General features: G+C 46.2%; 1 protein-coding gene across 9 annotated transcripts in view; it reads left to right on the top strand.

The window, feature by feature from the left end:
• zeb2b (zinc finger E-box binding homeobox 2b) overlaps window positions 1–16,262 on the top strand; it is a 95,536-nt gene that overhangs the window by 66,650 nt on the left and 12,624 nt on the right. For all 9 annotated transcript variants that reach the window (XM_044109337.1, XM_044109338.1, XM_044109339.1 and 6 more), the window contains 5 exons: window positions 4,023–4,091; window positions 6,674–6,862; window positions 10,988–11,202; window positions 13,259–13,367; window positions 14,132–16,140. In XM_044109337.1, the coding sequence (XP_043965272.1) occupies window positions 4,023–4,091; window positions 6,674–6,862; window positions 10,988–11,202; window positions 13,259–13,367; window positions 14,132–16,140 (2,591 nt within the window). The remainder of the gene's footprint in view (window positions 1–4,022; window positions 4,092–6,673; window positions 6,863–10,987; window positions 11,203–13,258; window positions 13,368–14,131; window positions 16,141–16,262) is intronic.

The following is a 16,262-nucleotide window of genomic DNA, read 5'->3' on the forward strand; positions in this document are numbered from 1 at the left end:
CCCCTCCATCTCGGCAGACAGACGTGATAAACAGTTTCTCCACAAGCGGCGGTGGACCATTTGGTTAGCGCTTAGAGAAAAGACCCCGCTCTGAGCCAAACAGCAGAAAATATTTACAGTAATGTAGGAGCGGGAAAAAAAACAATGCAGGAAGGAGTCAAATCTGCAGATTCTGCAGGAGATGCAAGACATTAAAGGTTGGCAGGTGATACCTCCCCAAACCTGACTGAGTGATGGTCTTTTGTTGAGCAGCTCCCATTTCAGGGGGTGCCAGTCACGGATGCTTGAAAGATAAATACTTTTAATTAGGGGGCAGGGTATAATCATTAAAGGAAGGCAGACTGCTGCAAAAAAAGGTCATTAACAATCTTAAATGAAATTTTTATTTTTATGATAGCCATTTACATGTATAATAAGAGTCAATGATTCTTGGAAGCATGTGACAGGAACAGAGTATGGCGAGAAGTCATGTAAGACAGCCCATCTAAATGAGCCGGGCCTCGCTATTCATTTCTGCTAATGAACTGGCTGTGCACGGTACCGAAAAAACGGGGGAACATTCAGCAGTCTTAAATTTTAATACGGAGGCTGTGGGAGGGGGGTGGAGTTGTGCATTTATTAGGGACAGAAGAAAGAAAAAACTTCTTCTAAATAACGCTTTGTGTTGGCTCCTTAAGGGGTGGAAGAAAGACGAGACGGTTTGGTAAATAAATCAAGATAAAGGATAAACAAGCTGTCATTGCATACGGTAATTGTTTATTTGATAAAGACCTGCGGTGCCATAATGTCTGTAATTCAACTATGTTGCAATTTCCAGATAATCTGCTTCTTGTGTGATAAACTGGCTGACATATTTCGGAGAGCAAGTCAAGTTCATTAGAGCGTTTGGGAGTCTCTTTCCCAATCTTGCGGCTGCTGTGTTTCCCAGCCGGACTTTTTTCTTTTTTCTTCCTCCACGGTGCCTTAGTGTCTACAGTGATACCTCAGCACATAGCTCGGGCCTGAGATAAGTCGGCACCCTCCCTCCTTGCTTCACGATTCTGCTGTCATTCCCCTATCAGGAGTTGTTATACAGGTCTCCGAATAAGACAGAATGTAGAGGATCCAGACGTTTGTTGGGTCTCTGAGGGTCTGCTTTCAGGTGAAACCTTCGTGACATATTCTTTGAGCTTCTGGTGAAAGAAGACGATAAAGACAGCAAAGTAAAGTTTATCAGGGATCTCTCTGATTCCAGGGTACAATCTTGCGCCTGGCGTTGTCCTTGACATTCCTCAATCCCACAGCGAAGCTGGACGCAATGTGCTGGAAAGCATGACATCATTATCACTGACAGACGTTCTCAAATAAATCACCTGCTCTTTTCTAGCTGTTCTCAAGAAGGTCAGGAAGGTTTCTGCCTGTTTGGCTGGTTGTTTTCTGGAAGAGGGCATGTTCTGTTCCCACAAAAGGTGCATCCCTTCCTCATTCAACAAAAATATTCCTGAGCCTAGCTTCTCCTCTCATTTTTCTCCTGCTACAAATAGGAGGGAAGCTGATTGAAATGGATGTACAGTTCTGGAAGAAAGATGTGTTGAATGGCTCAGTTAACGGCTACATTTCAGTGTCTAGATGTGAAATACTTTCAGCTGTTTATTTGAAGAAAAAAACACAAATGGAAACTGAAACTGTGTCCGTTTCCCTTAAGAAATTATTATAGTTTGTGGTGGTCTGTAGAATTGTACAGAAATATACCTAAATTTGAGTTGGCAACGAGACAAGACCTGGACAGTAAAGTGATATGGATACCTCTGTAAGGCATTTCACAATAGACGTACTGTTTTAGACGTCAGTCCAGATTCCCTGTTGTTTTGCTTTTTAAAACACAGAATATAACCTGCAGTTCAACAACCATTTACTCAAACCTGACAGATTCAGGATACCCAAGGCTAAAACGCACTAAAATCAGGGGGGTAGACTTTAAAAGATCCTGCCACTGCGGTGACTGGCCGTAAAAATAGGAATGTTTTGAAAATAAACACCATCAGAGCCACTATGAAAATAGGTGGAATTACAGTCGGGCCCCACTGAGGTAGTCTGGGCTCCTCCTGAGCCCCTTCAGACCCCAACATCACTCTTCAAGGAGGTGTCTGGAGTCGCCTGTGATTTACTGCTGACAAAATACCACCAAAAATGCTTCCCAGAGACACAACATGCGCATATATTTGGCATAGATGTGGAAATTCTGGCTTCTTTTTGCAGTTTCTGGTGATTCCACCACAATGACACTGAATCTAACCCACAGATCTGTTTCTGTGTGTGTGTATGCCACAGCCTGAGAGGTGTGCGCGGTGTTAGCCTACCTCCTACTGGAAGCAGCCGCTCTCAGACAACCACAGATAACCAAAAGTTTTCCAAGGTAAACAGAGAGAGAGTGAAGGGCCAGTTAATCCCACCGGTCATCCCTCCACGTCAGCCCCAAAGCATGCAGGCAAATTTGATTACCCAAAGCAAACACAGTGCCTATGAGGACGCGGAAATGTGGGGGAGGTCTTGCCCCTGTTGGGAGGTTTTCATACATGCAGATATCTGATACCTGTGGGGTTATTTTAATCTGTTTTGACTGCCTTTATTTATATGTTTAGTTTCCCATACATGTACAGGAAGGGAAAAAAGACAGCAAGACGTTACCCTACCCATCTGAAGAGCCTGTCATTATTCTGTAAACCTTTTGACCGGGATATTTATCATCCCACCGCCGAAGCCAGGCCTCTAATTCCGAGCAAACCCTGGAATTGCAAGCTCCACAAACTATCAAGCCCCATTGTTTTCGGCTGAAAATAAAAATTCCTGCTGCTTCTGGCCTTTGTGTGCAGTAATGTAAGCAGGACGACATTATTATCAACATGCACTCCCACAACCCTTTCCTGTATTATCCCCGTCAGGTTCCTCCGATCTCCAGAAACGGATGCATTAGTATGGATATGAAACTTGCCCTTGTGCATGAGCAGCGCATGTTCTCGGAAGCACCTTGATTTGATTTGCACCAACAGGGTGGGAAGGAGGGACCAACGACTTCTTAGGCTGATTGTCCGCCCGGTGTCCTCGTGTGGAGGAAAGATTTGTCAAGAGAGGGTTTGTTTATGAGCCTCTCTCAATCCGCTGTTTATTTACAGCTGCTCACCTGTGCCAGGACAATATGAGTCTGTCTGCACGGGCACGCTGCCATTACCCTGATTAGGCCTGCTCCGTGTGGCCTCACAGGCACAAAAACACAGATTTCTGGAGGTTTGCTCTTTAATTATGACCTAGCGATGGATCAAAAAGGTTGTCTGGATGTCTTTCTGTCTCTTTATGGTCAAAAACTCACGTCCTCCTTCAGTATCATGCATGTAAAAGTTAGAATTAAAGGCCTCGCCTGCCCATTTTGTTGCTTGAAAACACTGACTCCTTCGCCCCGCCCACTTGAGGTCTACCCTGGACCGATGAGGTTATTTCTGCCGCCGAAAAATGTTCCTGCAGCTACAACTGCTCATTTGTGGTCGAGGGTTTGTATTCTTTTTAGTTCCAGGAGCGAGGCACCGACTCTCTGCCGGGGCTTTGCGGCGAATCACAAAAATGCGAGCGCTTTTCACAATGGCTCTGATAGAGAGGCATCCACCACGTGACGAGCGATAAAGCAGGCGTGATCGTGCATGCAGAGGACTGCAGCGGCGTCACAGCCGGGGAGTAATAAGCTCAGCCGGCGTGTTGGCTGGAGCTCTGTGATTGCTCAGGTGGATGTGCTCCGTGTTGTATTTAATCGCCGTGTTTGGCGACTGAAGCTCCCTTCGCCTCCCCTGCCGCTTGTTGTCATGTTAAAGGTAAATAAGTCACTGTCTGGCCCCGATGATAGCATTCATTAGGCATGCTGAACAAAGCAGCAGCACACTGCGATGCACAGCGGTGCTTTTATTGCTTTCTCCATACCTTCTTCTTCTTCTTAAAGGCCTCGTTGTCAGCATCACTCACCCTCCCTACCTATTCTGTCTCTTCTGTGTTTGCAGATGAAATAAAAGATGATTTTGATGCCCTGGGGCCAGAAGCCACTTTACAGGCAGTTGGAAACGGTACAGGTGAGTTAAGACCTTCTGTCTTTGGCCTCTAATCTTCTCTCACTTTGATTAGTCAATCAGGACTAATCAAACATCAATAACCTGAAAAACAATTCAGTGTTGCTGCACAAAAGTGTTTTGTTTTTTCTAGGAGAAAAATTCAGAAGAAAACTTTTCTGCTTAAATTGAAGCATAAAATGTTGAATTTCTACAATCTTTTGTTACGTTTTCTGAAATCCCTACCTTCCTGTTATACAACATTCACACCAGTCCTGTTTAGTCCACTTTCATCAAACCCCAGTCTGTTTGGCTAGAAACTTTGGTTCATTTGGGGAGGCGTGAACTCTGATGCCGAACAGAAAATGAACTCAGGTCCGCCTACAAACCTCTGTCTCGGTTCAGTTGAAGTGAACTCTGGTGCGGTTTGATTGTATATATGAACGGGAAACCGCTCCAAAAGCAGGAAGTGTACTAAAATGCAGGGAATTCTGGGTAAATTCAACCAAAACAAACATGTTCACCACCGCTAACAAGAGAAATGGCAGTTGTAGAAGTCATTCAACCACTAAAATCTGACGCTGCTCCATTTTTGTTTCCATTTTGTGAAGAAGGAGGTTTGCCTCAGTGTCTTCAGAGGTTTTTGTGTTGTTTCCTTCAGTAGTTGTTGGTGCAGCGCCCCCACAGGCCAGGAGGGGCGCATGTTCAGTTAGTTTGGATTGTTTGACACGGTGCAGTGTGAAAGTGAACTGCACAATAGCAAATGTTGTAACTTTGATCGCCAATTGAACCAAGACATTCAGGTGTGAACACACCCGAAGTCTAACATTAGGTTACATTTGGACAAGTCAAACAAAGAAAAGACCACCAAAAGCAAGACTGTATCAACCAGTCAGAACTAAAAATTATTTAGCAAATGCTAGTTGCTGAGCTGCAGCGCAGCAGAGAGGGACGTAGCCAAACGTCACCGTCCTGTAGCAGAAGGAAAGACGTCAGACGTTGTGCCACCCATAGGCGGGTCGTGTCTTAATGTTGGCCCTGAGAAACAGAAAAAACAAACCACTAATTTAACAGTGTTTGTTCTGGTGAAGCTGAACCCGAGCTGCCATGTCGCGTTGCGAGGTGTGAGGCTGATTTGCCGCCACACGCCCCTCCGTTCCATGATTTCATCCGGGCCACCTCAACAGTTGGCCTGGGCCGCTGCTCTGCTGAACCGAATTCACCCCACAGAACGCCACACAGGCCCGCCTCAAAGCCTTCACTTCAGCTTTGATTACTCTCTGCTCGATGTGGTGTTTTCTCTTCTCTCTCCCGCTCCAAATGCTGCAAATGTTTTCCATTTCAACCGCTTTAAAGGAGTTTTTTCTTTTCTGGAAACGATGCAGTCGGAGCTCTCCGCCACTGGATCACATGTGATTCTGTTTAAAGGCATGAGCAGTTCGATCACGTCGCGGTGCCAAAGCACACTCTGATCCAGGTGATTTCCTGCGCTGCTGGAATAAAGGTTTCTCCCCTTATATATTCCATCCAAACACAATACGTGGCGTTTGCTCTGTAGATTGGATTGAATGATCAATCGTCAACGCAACAATCTCAATTAGCTCAGCAGAATGCTGTAAATCCTGCCGTCACCCGTCTCCACCGTGAACCATTGGCACCGGTGACATTTCGGTGCCATTTTTGACATCCAAATATCTACTACCTTGACCTTTTGCAAATTGGCTGCCAAACAAACCGCTCTTTAAACCTCACCTTGGCTCGTGGTTTAAAAGCCTCATTAACAGGGGAGGACGCCTGATAGACGCCAAAGCGGCAAAAGGAAAGTCTGCAGGTTGCAAACGTCGAATGTTTGTGTGTTTCTGAAAGTCAGCTCGACTAATGAACGCTGCCGTTTCCCTTTCTGCTCAGGTTTTGGGTTTTTTTGTTTGTTTGCAGCTATCTCCAGGCTGCAGCTTAAGAGTTTCCCTGAAGAGAGGGGACTGGGAAATAATTTCACATTGTGTGGCCTCAGCACTTTGGCTGGCTTAAGACACGTTGGGCTCAGCCATGGCAGAGCGTGTCTCTTTTCTTCTCCTTTCGTGCTCCGGCTTGTGGTTTGGCCTCGGTAATCTGTTCGACACAGAACCAACAAAAGCCACGGCCTCTTGATTGACCTTTTATGTGAAAGCTGATAGAAAGAAACGTGGCGCTGCTGCTGATTAAGCCGTGATTGTGTATATATGTGGGGTTATACGTGAATGAGGGTGCTGTTTTTTTTATTTTCCTGACATGAAAATCTGATTTTCTGTCGGAGGTAAATTAGGTCAGTGAAGTTTTCTCCTCAGCAGCTCATAGTGGCACATTTATCTCTGATTTTTGCCCAGATTAAGTTACAGTTCTTGTTTTAGCAGACATGGCATGACAAGCAAAGCCGGTAATTTAGATGTATCCCCCCCAAATCTCTGCTGCAATGTTTCAGGGTGGCCATCTTCATCGCATTTCCTCCCCAATGTTCCCAATATTCTGCTGTAAGACATTTCTCTGGGGAGGAAAAAAAAAAGCGAATTCGATTTATCTCACCGCCTCTCCTTCTTCTTCTTCTTCTTCTTCCTCCTTCCTGTCTGCAGTCAAAAGCATGGATTGCACTTCAGAGCTGGAGGACTTCTTCGCCAAGCGAAAGCTGGACGACGGCGACAGCCACGTGGTGAGCATCGCCGAGTACCTGCAGCGCGGCGACACCGCCATCATTTACCCAGAAGCCCCGGAGGAGCTGAGCCGGCTGGGAACGCCGGAGGCAACGGGACCCGAGGAAAACGGTACGACTCCGGTCAAACATCCTAAATATGGTTGTTACTGCATCATATGTGATGGACAAATATTTCTGAGCATGTTTATTCATTTTATTTTTACATTTAAGTTCATAACTTTAAAAAACCTTCTCTCAGAACAAGTTGGAGTATTTTTACTAATGTTTATTACAAAAAATATTGAAAAAATTTAGTAATGATCTGAATTAATATCAGGATGGAAGATTTACTGGATTATTAAAGGTTTTAATTGAAAAAAAAAAACCTTATATTTTTGTCCAAAAACAGTAAATTTATTCATTTATTTGATGGGTAAAAGTATTTACATTTAACATGTTTTATACTTTAGCAATTTGCAAAGCTTAGATGTGTCTTTCATTAAAACACCTATAAAGATAATAATACAGTTACTCCAGAAGAAAAAACATCTTTAATCAGGTAATAAAAGAATTAAGCTTCTGTTTCTCTATTAAAACTGCTTTTTAATGCATCTATTGTAATATTGTAGTTTTAAATGTCACGTTCTCATGAACCGTAAGTAGAAAATCCTCATATTTAACAGAAATAAATTTTTGAAACATAAGATGTAAATTATTTAACGTTTTAGTAATATAAGTGTAAATGTAAAATACAGTTCAGTCTTTCAATCTTCAACATTTCTGTATTTACTCGATTTTGTTTTGAAAAGTTGCAGCTGCGAAACCCCCAAAACCAGCGTTTTACCGTTTAAAACCTCCCGAAACGAAGCGTTGCTGTAATCCGTGAGAAAGAGGGAATCCCGCGCTAACAGATTGTCCGGCTGGAATCTATGGAAAAGCGAGCAGCAGCTCTTCCCGCTGACACGAGCGGGCAGCTGTTGGTCCCACAGATTCGCCGGATGCCTGGGTGTTTACCTACAGCCTCACAGCAACAGCTGGGCAGCCTCTTGAAATCAGATAGCAGCACCTCTGAGACGGGATTTGAACGCCTGGGTGATTCATGCGGCAGACATCTTGTGGCAGGAGGGTGGACGGAGAAAGTCAGTTTATGGGCGGGTTGGTCGTAAAGGAAAGGAGGGTGAGGTCCAGCCGATGCAGGGCCAACCCTAGAGTTTTTGGGGGCTGCGGCGGATTTTCATTTGTGGGCCCCCAAACCGACACGTCAACAACAAACCGACACGTCCACAACAAACCGACACGTCCACAACAAACCGACACGTCCACAACAAACCGACACGTCAACAACAAACCGACACGTCCACAACAAACCGACACGTCAACAACAAACCGACACGTCCACAACAAACCGACACGTCAACAACAAACCGACACGTCAACAACAAACCGACACGTCAACAACAAACCGACACGTCAACAACAAACCGACACGTCCTCAACAAACCGACACGTCAACAACAAACCGACACGTCCACAACAAACCGACACGTCAACAACAAACCGACACGTCAACAACAAACCGACACGTCCTCAACAAACCGACACGTCAACAACAAACCGACCGTCCACAACAAACCGACCGTCAACAACAAACCGACCGTCAACAACAAACCGACACGTCAACAACAAACCGACCGTCAACAACAAACCGACCGTCCTCAACAAACCGACCGTCAACAACAAACCGACCGTCAACAACAAACCGACAGTCCACAACAAACCGACCGTCAACAACAAACCGACCGTCAACAACAAACCGACCGTCAACAACAAACCGACCGTCCTCAACAAACCGACCGTCAACAACAAACCCGACACGTCAACAACAACAAACCGACCGTCCACAACAAACCGACCGTCAACAACAAACCGACCGTCAACAACAAACCGACCGTCAACAACAAACCGACCGTCAACAACAAACCGACCGTCCTCAACAAACCGACCGTCCACAACAAACCGACACGTCAACAACAAACCGACCGTCAACAACAAACCGACCGTCCTCAACAAACCGACCGTCAACAACAAACCGACCGTCAACAACAAACCGACACGTCCACAACAAACCGACCGTCAACAACAAACCGACCGTCCACAACAAACCGACCGTCCACAACAAACCGACCGTCCACAACAAACCGACCGTCCACAACAAACCGACCGTCAACAACAAACCGACCGTCAACAACAAACCGACCGTCCACAACAAACCGACCGTCCACAACAAACCGACCGTCCACAACAAACCGACCGTCAACAACAAACCGACCGTCCTCAACAAACCGACCGTCAACAACAAACCGACCGTCAACAACAAACCGACACGTCAACAACAAACCGACACGTCAACAACAAACCGACACGTCCACAACAAACCGACACGTCCACAACAAACCGACACGTCAACAACAAACCGACACGTCAACAACAAACCGACACGTCCTCAACAAACCGACACGTCAACAACAAACCGACACGTCCACAACAAACCGACACGTCCTCAACAAACCGACACGTCAACAACAAACCGACACGTCAACAACAAACGACACGTCAACAACAAACCGACACGTCCACAACAAACTGACACGTCAACAACAAACCGACACGTCAACAACAAACCGACACGTCCACAACAAACCGACACGTCAACAACAAACCGACACGTCAACAACAAACCGACACGTCAACAACAAACCGACACGTCCACAACAAACCGACACGTCAACAACAAACCGACACGTCAACAACAAACCGACCGTCAACAACAAACCGACCGTCCACAACAAACCGACCGTCAACAACAAACCGACACGTCAACAACAAACCGACCGTCATCAACAACAAACCGACCGTCCACAACAAACCGACCGTCAACAACAAACCGACACGTCAACAACAAACCGACACGTCAACAACAAACCGACACGTCAACAACAAACCGACACGTCAACAACAAACCGACACGTCAACAACAAACCGACACGTCAACAACAAACCGACACGTCAACAACAAACCGACACGTCCACAACAAACCGACACGTCAACAACAAACCGACACGTCAACAACAAACCGACACGTCAACAACAAACCGACACGTCCACAACAAACCGACACGTCAACAACAAACCGACACGTCAACAACAAACCGACACGTCAACAACAAACCGACACGTCAACAACAAACCGACACGTCCACAACAAACCGACACGTCAACAACAAACCGACACGTCAACAACAAACCGACACGTCAACAACAAACCGACACGTCAACAACAAACCGACACGTCCACAACAAACCGACACGTCAACAACAAACGCCTCATTTGTAATGAACTCACATCAAACTGGTGTTGATATGAATATTTCATATTTCAGGTGTAGCAAACCAAAAACATTACATTTTGAAATCAGCCTTTTTAGTTTCAGTAATTTTCAGTTTAATATATTTCTTCAACAGTGTAGCAATTCTAAAAATAAGAATAACATTTATATTATTCAATGTTGTTTAAAGAAATATATAGACAGGTTACATCACAATGTGACATTAAAGTTTTGGCAACAAACTGCTTGACAATCATTGGTTGAGCTGTCTCGTTGTCAACATGATGAGCTAAATATGAAATGTACAAATGATATACAAAAGAAAAATCGACACAGTTCCTAATTACATCCTGAACAGAACCAGTTCCCATTGGGACTGCAAAGGTTTTGACTTTAAAACACAACAAGACATGTTTGTTTTATAAAACCATAAAGTGTCCTGGGATTCCTCCTGCATAGTGAGACTTGATCAGGAAATGACTGTTCATCACATTTGACCGATTTTAGACATTTCAAAAGTTTTATTATTAGTTAAAATGTGCATTTCTAGAAGTTTTGAGCGTTTTTTACATCTATTTTGACACAATTGTTCTAAAAACTCACCAAATATTTTGAAAAGGAGCCCAAATTTGAACAACCCGTTCAAAAGGAACACATTCCTTTTGTCTGTAACTCTAGATTTTTGCTCTTGGGGGCCCCCTGATGGTGTGGGGGTGTTAAGCAGTCGCTTAGCTCATATATTCCTTGGGCCAGCTCTGAGCGGATGCCGTCCTTGGAGCAGATAGCACTCTGGGCACGCTGCCCGCTAGCTGCCATTGATCCTCTGACCTTTTGGCCTGACTCACCCCCCCTGCTGTCTCTCATACAGACCTGCCACCTGGAACGCCAGATGCCTTCGCCCAACTGTTGACCTGCCCCTACTGCGACCGGGGCTACAAGCGTTTGACTTCGCTCAAGGAGCACATCAAGTACCGCCATGAGAAGAACGAGGAGAACTTCGCCTGTCCCCTGTGCAACTACACGTTCGCCTACCGCACTCAGCTGGAGCGGCATATGGCCACACACAAGCCCGCCAGGGATCAGGTGAGGCGGAGCTTCCTCCATTTTGCCTGTTTCATTTCATCCCCATCGCGCCCCGATCATTTTTTTTCTGATTGGCAATCATTATTAATTTTTCATGGCATTTTGAAGATGCAGATCCTTTAATGGTAATAACTTTAATTGAGGCCCTAAATGGTTTTTTGATGGCCCTCTCTGATATGATTTTCCAGCCTCGTGTTCACGATCGAATGATTGTGTTAATTTCCAATTTGGAAATTTTTATCAGCTCCTTAACTTCGCTCCACTCCTGGCCTTTAATGCTGCTGTGCTGCGGGGCGGCGGGGTGTTGGGGGGCTCTCCATCACTCAGCCCCCTCCCTCCACTTCTAATTTCATGCACCGCATAAACATCTGTGTACGCTCGGATCTTCTGCCACGATTTATGTCACGCGCAGCCGGGATGTGACGCGGATCCGCTGGAAGTTAGCATAAATCACCTTAAAGTCGAGCATCCGGCAGCCACGGATGTTTAACTCCACTTTCTGCACATTGGCAGTAATTATAAGTTTGGAAATTAGAGCCGTAAATCTGAGAGCAGATGAAGACTGGAGGAGAGAGAGAGAGAGAGAGAGAGCGAGAGTTTACAGGGTATCCATCCATTTATTCATTCATTCATCCATCCATCCATTCATCATCTATTCATCCATCCATCCATCATCTATTCATCCATCCATCCATTCTTCCAAATATTTTCTTCACTTCATTCCAAACATGTTTTTATAAATGACATAAAGTAATCTCTGTAAAATGAGTGAAAGTTGTTTTTAAAAACTCTGTTCAGTCGTTCCTCTTTAAACCAATCAGAGAGTCCGTCCTCTGGGCTGATTTTCCCCTGAGCGTGGTCTGCCAGGCAGGAGACAACGCTCTTCCTCTACCAGATCATGCGGCGTACCGCGGTGCGTTGCGGTCGTCATGGCGCCCTCTGAAGCGAGGACGACGTGCTCCGGCTGTTTGATCTGAGCGCTTTCACCTGACCCACCAGCTGGGTGTGAGCAGATGGGCCGGGCCGCACTCCGGTCAGCGGCCTGAACAAAACCCAACCATTATTTATCCGCCAGACGATTTCACAATGATGTCTTCTTTAGGTCCTTTCTTCCTGCTGCTGCTCGTTCTCATTACCAGCTGATTAGTTAAGACACAAGCAACACGCATGTGTATTAAATGTACATTTGGTAATTAACAGCCAAACTGAGGAGGAGTGATTCAGATTTACATAAAGAATCACGTCCTGATAGGTAAACACGCGCTGCGATGCTCCGTCTTCTGTGTTTACAAGCGCTAATACTCCTCCTTCTCTTAACCAATTAGCTAGAATATGACTAATTAGAGCTTATACATATGCAAACATCCAGTCTCCGCCCACCAGCAGCCTGACGGTGCAATTGTGTCCTATTAGCAGTAGATGAAACTTTACAGGACAGGGCTCCTCTGGGGGGGGGCAAGCAGCTGTTGCTGTTTGTTTATGCAACGCTGCAACACCCCGCCACCCCCCCACCCCCACCCTGCTGGATCTCTGAAGGTTTGGACCAAACCCACCAGGTTTGGTGTCCCACCATCTGTCTCCCCAGGAATGTGGGCAGTCGGTGGCGTTGTCCCACTCGGAAATGAATTCTGTTTGGTTCTATAAAGCGTTACCTTTGAATCCAGTTCCCACAAGCCGACCCAATTACTGCCAGCGTACAGGTGATACTTTCTGAGCTGATTAGGCCAAAATTAATGAAAAACTAGATCAGATCGGCGCTTTAATGAAGGCTCTAAAAAAGCCTCTTTTCATTTATTCTGTTTTCTGGGCTGCCAGATTGTAAAGGCAGTCCTCCTTTTGGCCGAGCGTCCAGGAAATTAAAAGGTATGCGATTCTCTCCGCTATCTCCGAGGTGGGAACAGGAAGCCAAGACGCCTCGTTGGCCGGTTGTCATGCCGACCAATTGTGAATATTTGCTGAACTCTCGCCCTTGCCGTGTTTGTGCATCTTCTTTTCTTTAAAAAATAAAACTAAATATTGTGTTAAAAATCGTTCCTCTGTCTGTGTTTCCGCGCAGCACCAACTGCTCAACCAAGCAGCCGGAAACCGCAAGTTTAAATGCACCGAGTGCGGAAAGGCCTTCAAGTACAAACACCATCTGAAGGAGCACCTCCGGATTCACAGCGGTGAGTTTTACACACGACGCGACTTTAGGTCTGGTTGATTTGTTATCTTACGTTTTGGGACCAAATAGCTAAAGACAAAATGAATAAATCACAGTAAATATCCATTTTATTGAAGATATTTATGGAAAACAGCTTCTAGTAGCAGCAGGAATTTGCGGTATTGTGCAATCTTTGGTTCTTTGCACATTGACAGGATATTTAATATGTTCTCAGACGCCAAAATATCTCCTGTTGATTAATATTTTCTGAAAGTTTTCCTGGAAAAAACTGAAAAAAAAACCCATAAGGTGAAATTTAAAAGCTGCATCAACTTCCAAAAAGCAGCTCTGTCAAGATTTCTGCCATGAACGAAAAATAAAAGGCCAACAGGAAGTCATAATTATGAACATTAAAGTCACAATTACAAGAATAAAAGTCGGTAGTAGGACTTTAGAACTTGTAAATAGGACTTTTATTCTTGTAATTATGACTAAAACTCATAATTAGAACTCAAATTTATGACTTCCTGTTTACTACAATTTCTAGACAGTTTTTCTTTGGATATTTAGACAAAACACTACGGACACCAAATGTATTGACCAAACTTTACTTGTTTAGCACTTTAGCATTTTTGCTAAGTTTGAGAACATTTCGTCTTTCCTAGATTAAAGATAAAAAGCTGCTAAAATCTAAAGAAAACCTTCAAAAATCCCTAAGAAGTGATCAAAAGTCTGTTTTCTGAAGGAAAAGTCTCAGGTCTCTAAATGACCTGTTTGTCATTTCAGGTGAAAAACCCTACGAGTGTCCCAACTGCAAGAAGCGCTTCTCCCACTCGGGCTCCTACAGCTCCCACATCAGCAGCAAGAAGTGCATCGGCCTGATCGCCGTCAACGGCCGCATGCGCACCAACCTGAAGCCGGGCTCCTCCCCCACCTCCGCCTCCGCCTCGCCCACCAACACTGCCATCACCCAGCTGCGCCAGAAGATCGAGAACGGCAAGTCGCTGGGCCTCGCCGATCACGGGAGCCACATGAGCATCAAAACGGAGCCGCTCGACTTCAACGACTACAAGCTGATGATGGCTTCCCACGGGTTCGGCGCTCCTGTTCCGTTCATGAACGGAGGGATGGGAGGGAGCAGTCCGCTGGGCGTCAACCACCACAACTCGACGGCGCAGAGCCCTCTGCAGCATCTGAGCATGGCCAGCCTGGAGTCGCAGTTTGGCGGCTACCCAGGTCAGCTGGCGAACAACCTTAGCGAGGTGCAGAAGGTCCTCCAGATCGTGGACAACACTGTGTGCAGGCAGAAAATGGACTGCAAGCCAGAGGAGCTTTCCAAGCTCAAGGCCTACATGAAGGAGCTGGGAAACCAGATGGAGGAGCAGAAGCAGGGCTTGACGTCGCCAGGGGGCCCTCAGGTTGGTCTTCCATTGGTCAATCACAACGGCGCCACCAAAAGCATCATCGACTACACATTAGAGAAAGTAAACGAAGCCAAAGCCTGCCTCCAGAGCTTGACGACAGACTCAAAGAGACAGATTAGCAATATCAAACGAGAGAAATCCAACCACATGCTCGAAGGAGGTGTGGAGGAGAAGGTGCCGGAAAACATGTTTACACCGTACACTTGTCAGTATTGCAAAGAAACCTTCCCAGGGCCAATACCTTTGCACCAACATGAACGCTACCTGTGCAAAATGAACGAGGAGATCAAAGCTGTGCTGCAGCCCAGTGAGAATCTGATGGCTAACAAACCAGGGATATTCATGGAGAAGAACTCCCACTCCTCCATTTTGTCTGAGAAGGGACTCACAGGGCCCCTGAATCCCTACAGGGACCACATGTCTGTGCTGAAAGCTTACTTTGCCATGAACATGGAGCCCAACTCAGAGGAGCTGCTCAAAATTTCCATAGCGGTCGGCCTTCCTCAGGAATTTGTCAAGGAATGGTTTGAGCAGCGAAAGATGTACGAGTATAGCACTACCAGGACCCCACCACTAGAGCACAGGAACAACACGGAAATGGTTGTCGGAACAAATAACCACCAAACTCCTCCAAAAGACTCTTTGGCAGCTAGGTCGCCCGTGTCTCTTATCAAGCCCTCCGACCGCATCACGTCCCCCTCCATCGCGGAGCTCCACAACAACGTCAGCAACTGTGACAACTCGCTTAGACATTTGAAGAACCACCAGTTCGGCAGCAACGGCAAGTCCGCCGGCGACAAGTTGGACCACTCCCGCAGCAACACTCCGTCGCCTCTGAACCTGTCGTCCACATCTTCCAAAAACTCCCACAGCAGCTCTTACACTCCAAACAGCCTGACGTCGGAGGACCTGCAGGCCGAGCCGCTCGACCTCTCTCTGCCCAGACTCATGAAGGAACCCAAGCACGCACTGACCATCAAGAGCAGGCCGAAGGTCAACAGCATCACCATCGACCACAGCAGCATCCCGTCTCCCCGAGAGCACTTTGAAGAGCCGCTGAACTTGGCCTATCTCAAGAAGGACTTCTCAGGCTCAACCAACAATGGGAACCTTGAAAAAAGCACTAGCCCCATCTTTGGCATTAATCCGTTTGCTGCCAAACCTTTGTATACGTCACTTCCACCACAGAGCGCTTTCCCCCCGGCCACATTCATGCCCCCCATGCAGGCCAGCATACCAGGTCTCAGGCCATACCCGGGCATGGATCAAATGGGCTTCCTACCGCACATGGCCTACACTTACGCAGCAGGGGCGGCCACCTTTGCCGAGATGCAGCAGAGGAGAAAGTACCAGCGAAAACCGGGTTTCCAGGTAAATGAGCCACCTGTGATTTTCGTGAAAAGCCCCAGGCTCTCTTAGACTCTCTGAAATGTGCTGAACTAATTTCTGTGCTAATTAAAAAAGTCAGGAGAGAGAAACGCTCACCTGAGGTA

Source organism: Gambusia affinis, linkage group LG24, assembly GCF_019740435.1.
Source record: "Gambusia affinis linkage group LG24, SWU_Gaff_1.0, whole genome shotgun sequence".
Taxonomy (NCBI): domain Eukaryota; kingdom Metazoa; phylum Chordata; class Actinopteri; order Cyprinodontiformes; family Poeciliidae; genus Gambusia; species Gambusia affinis.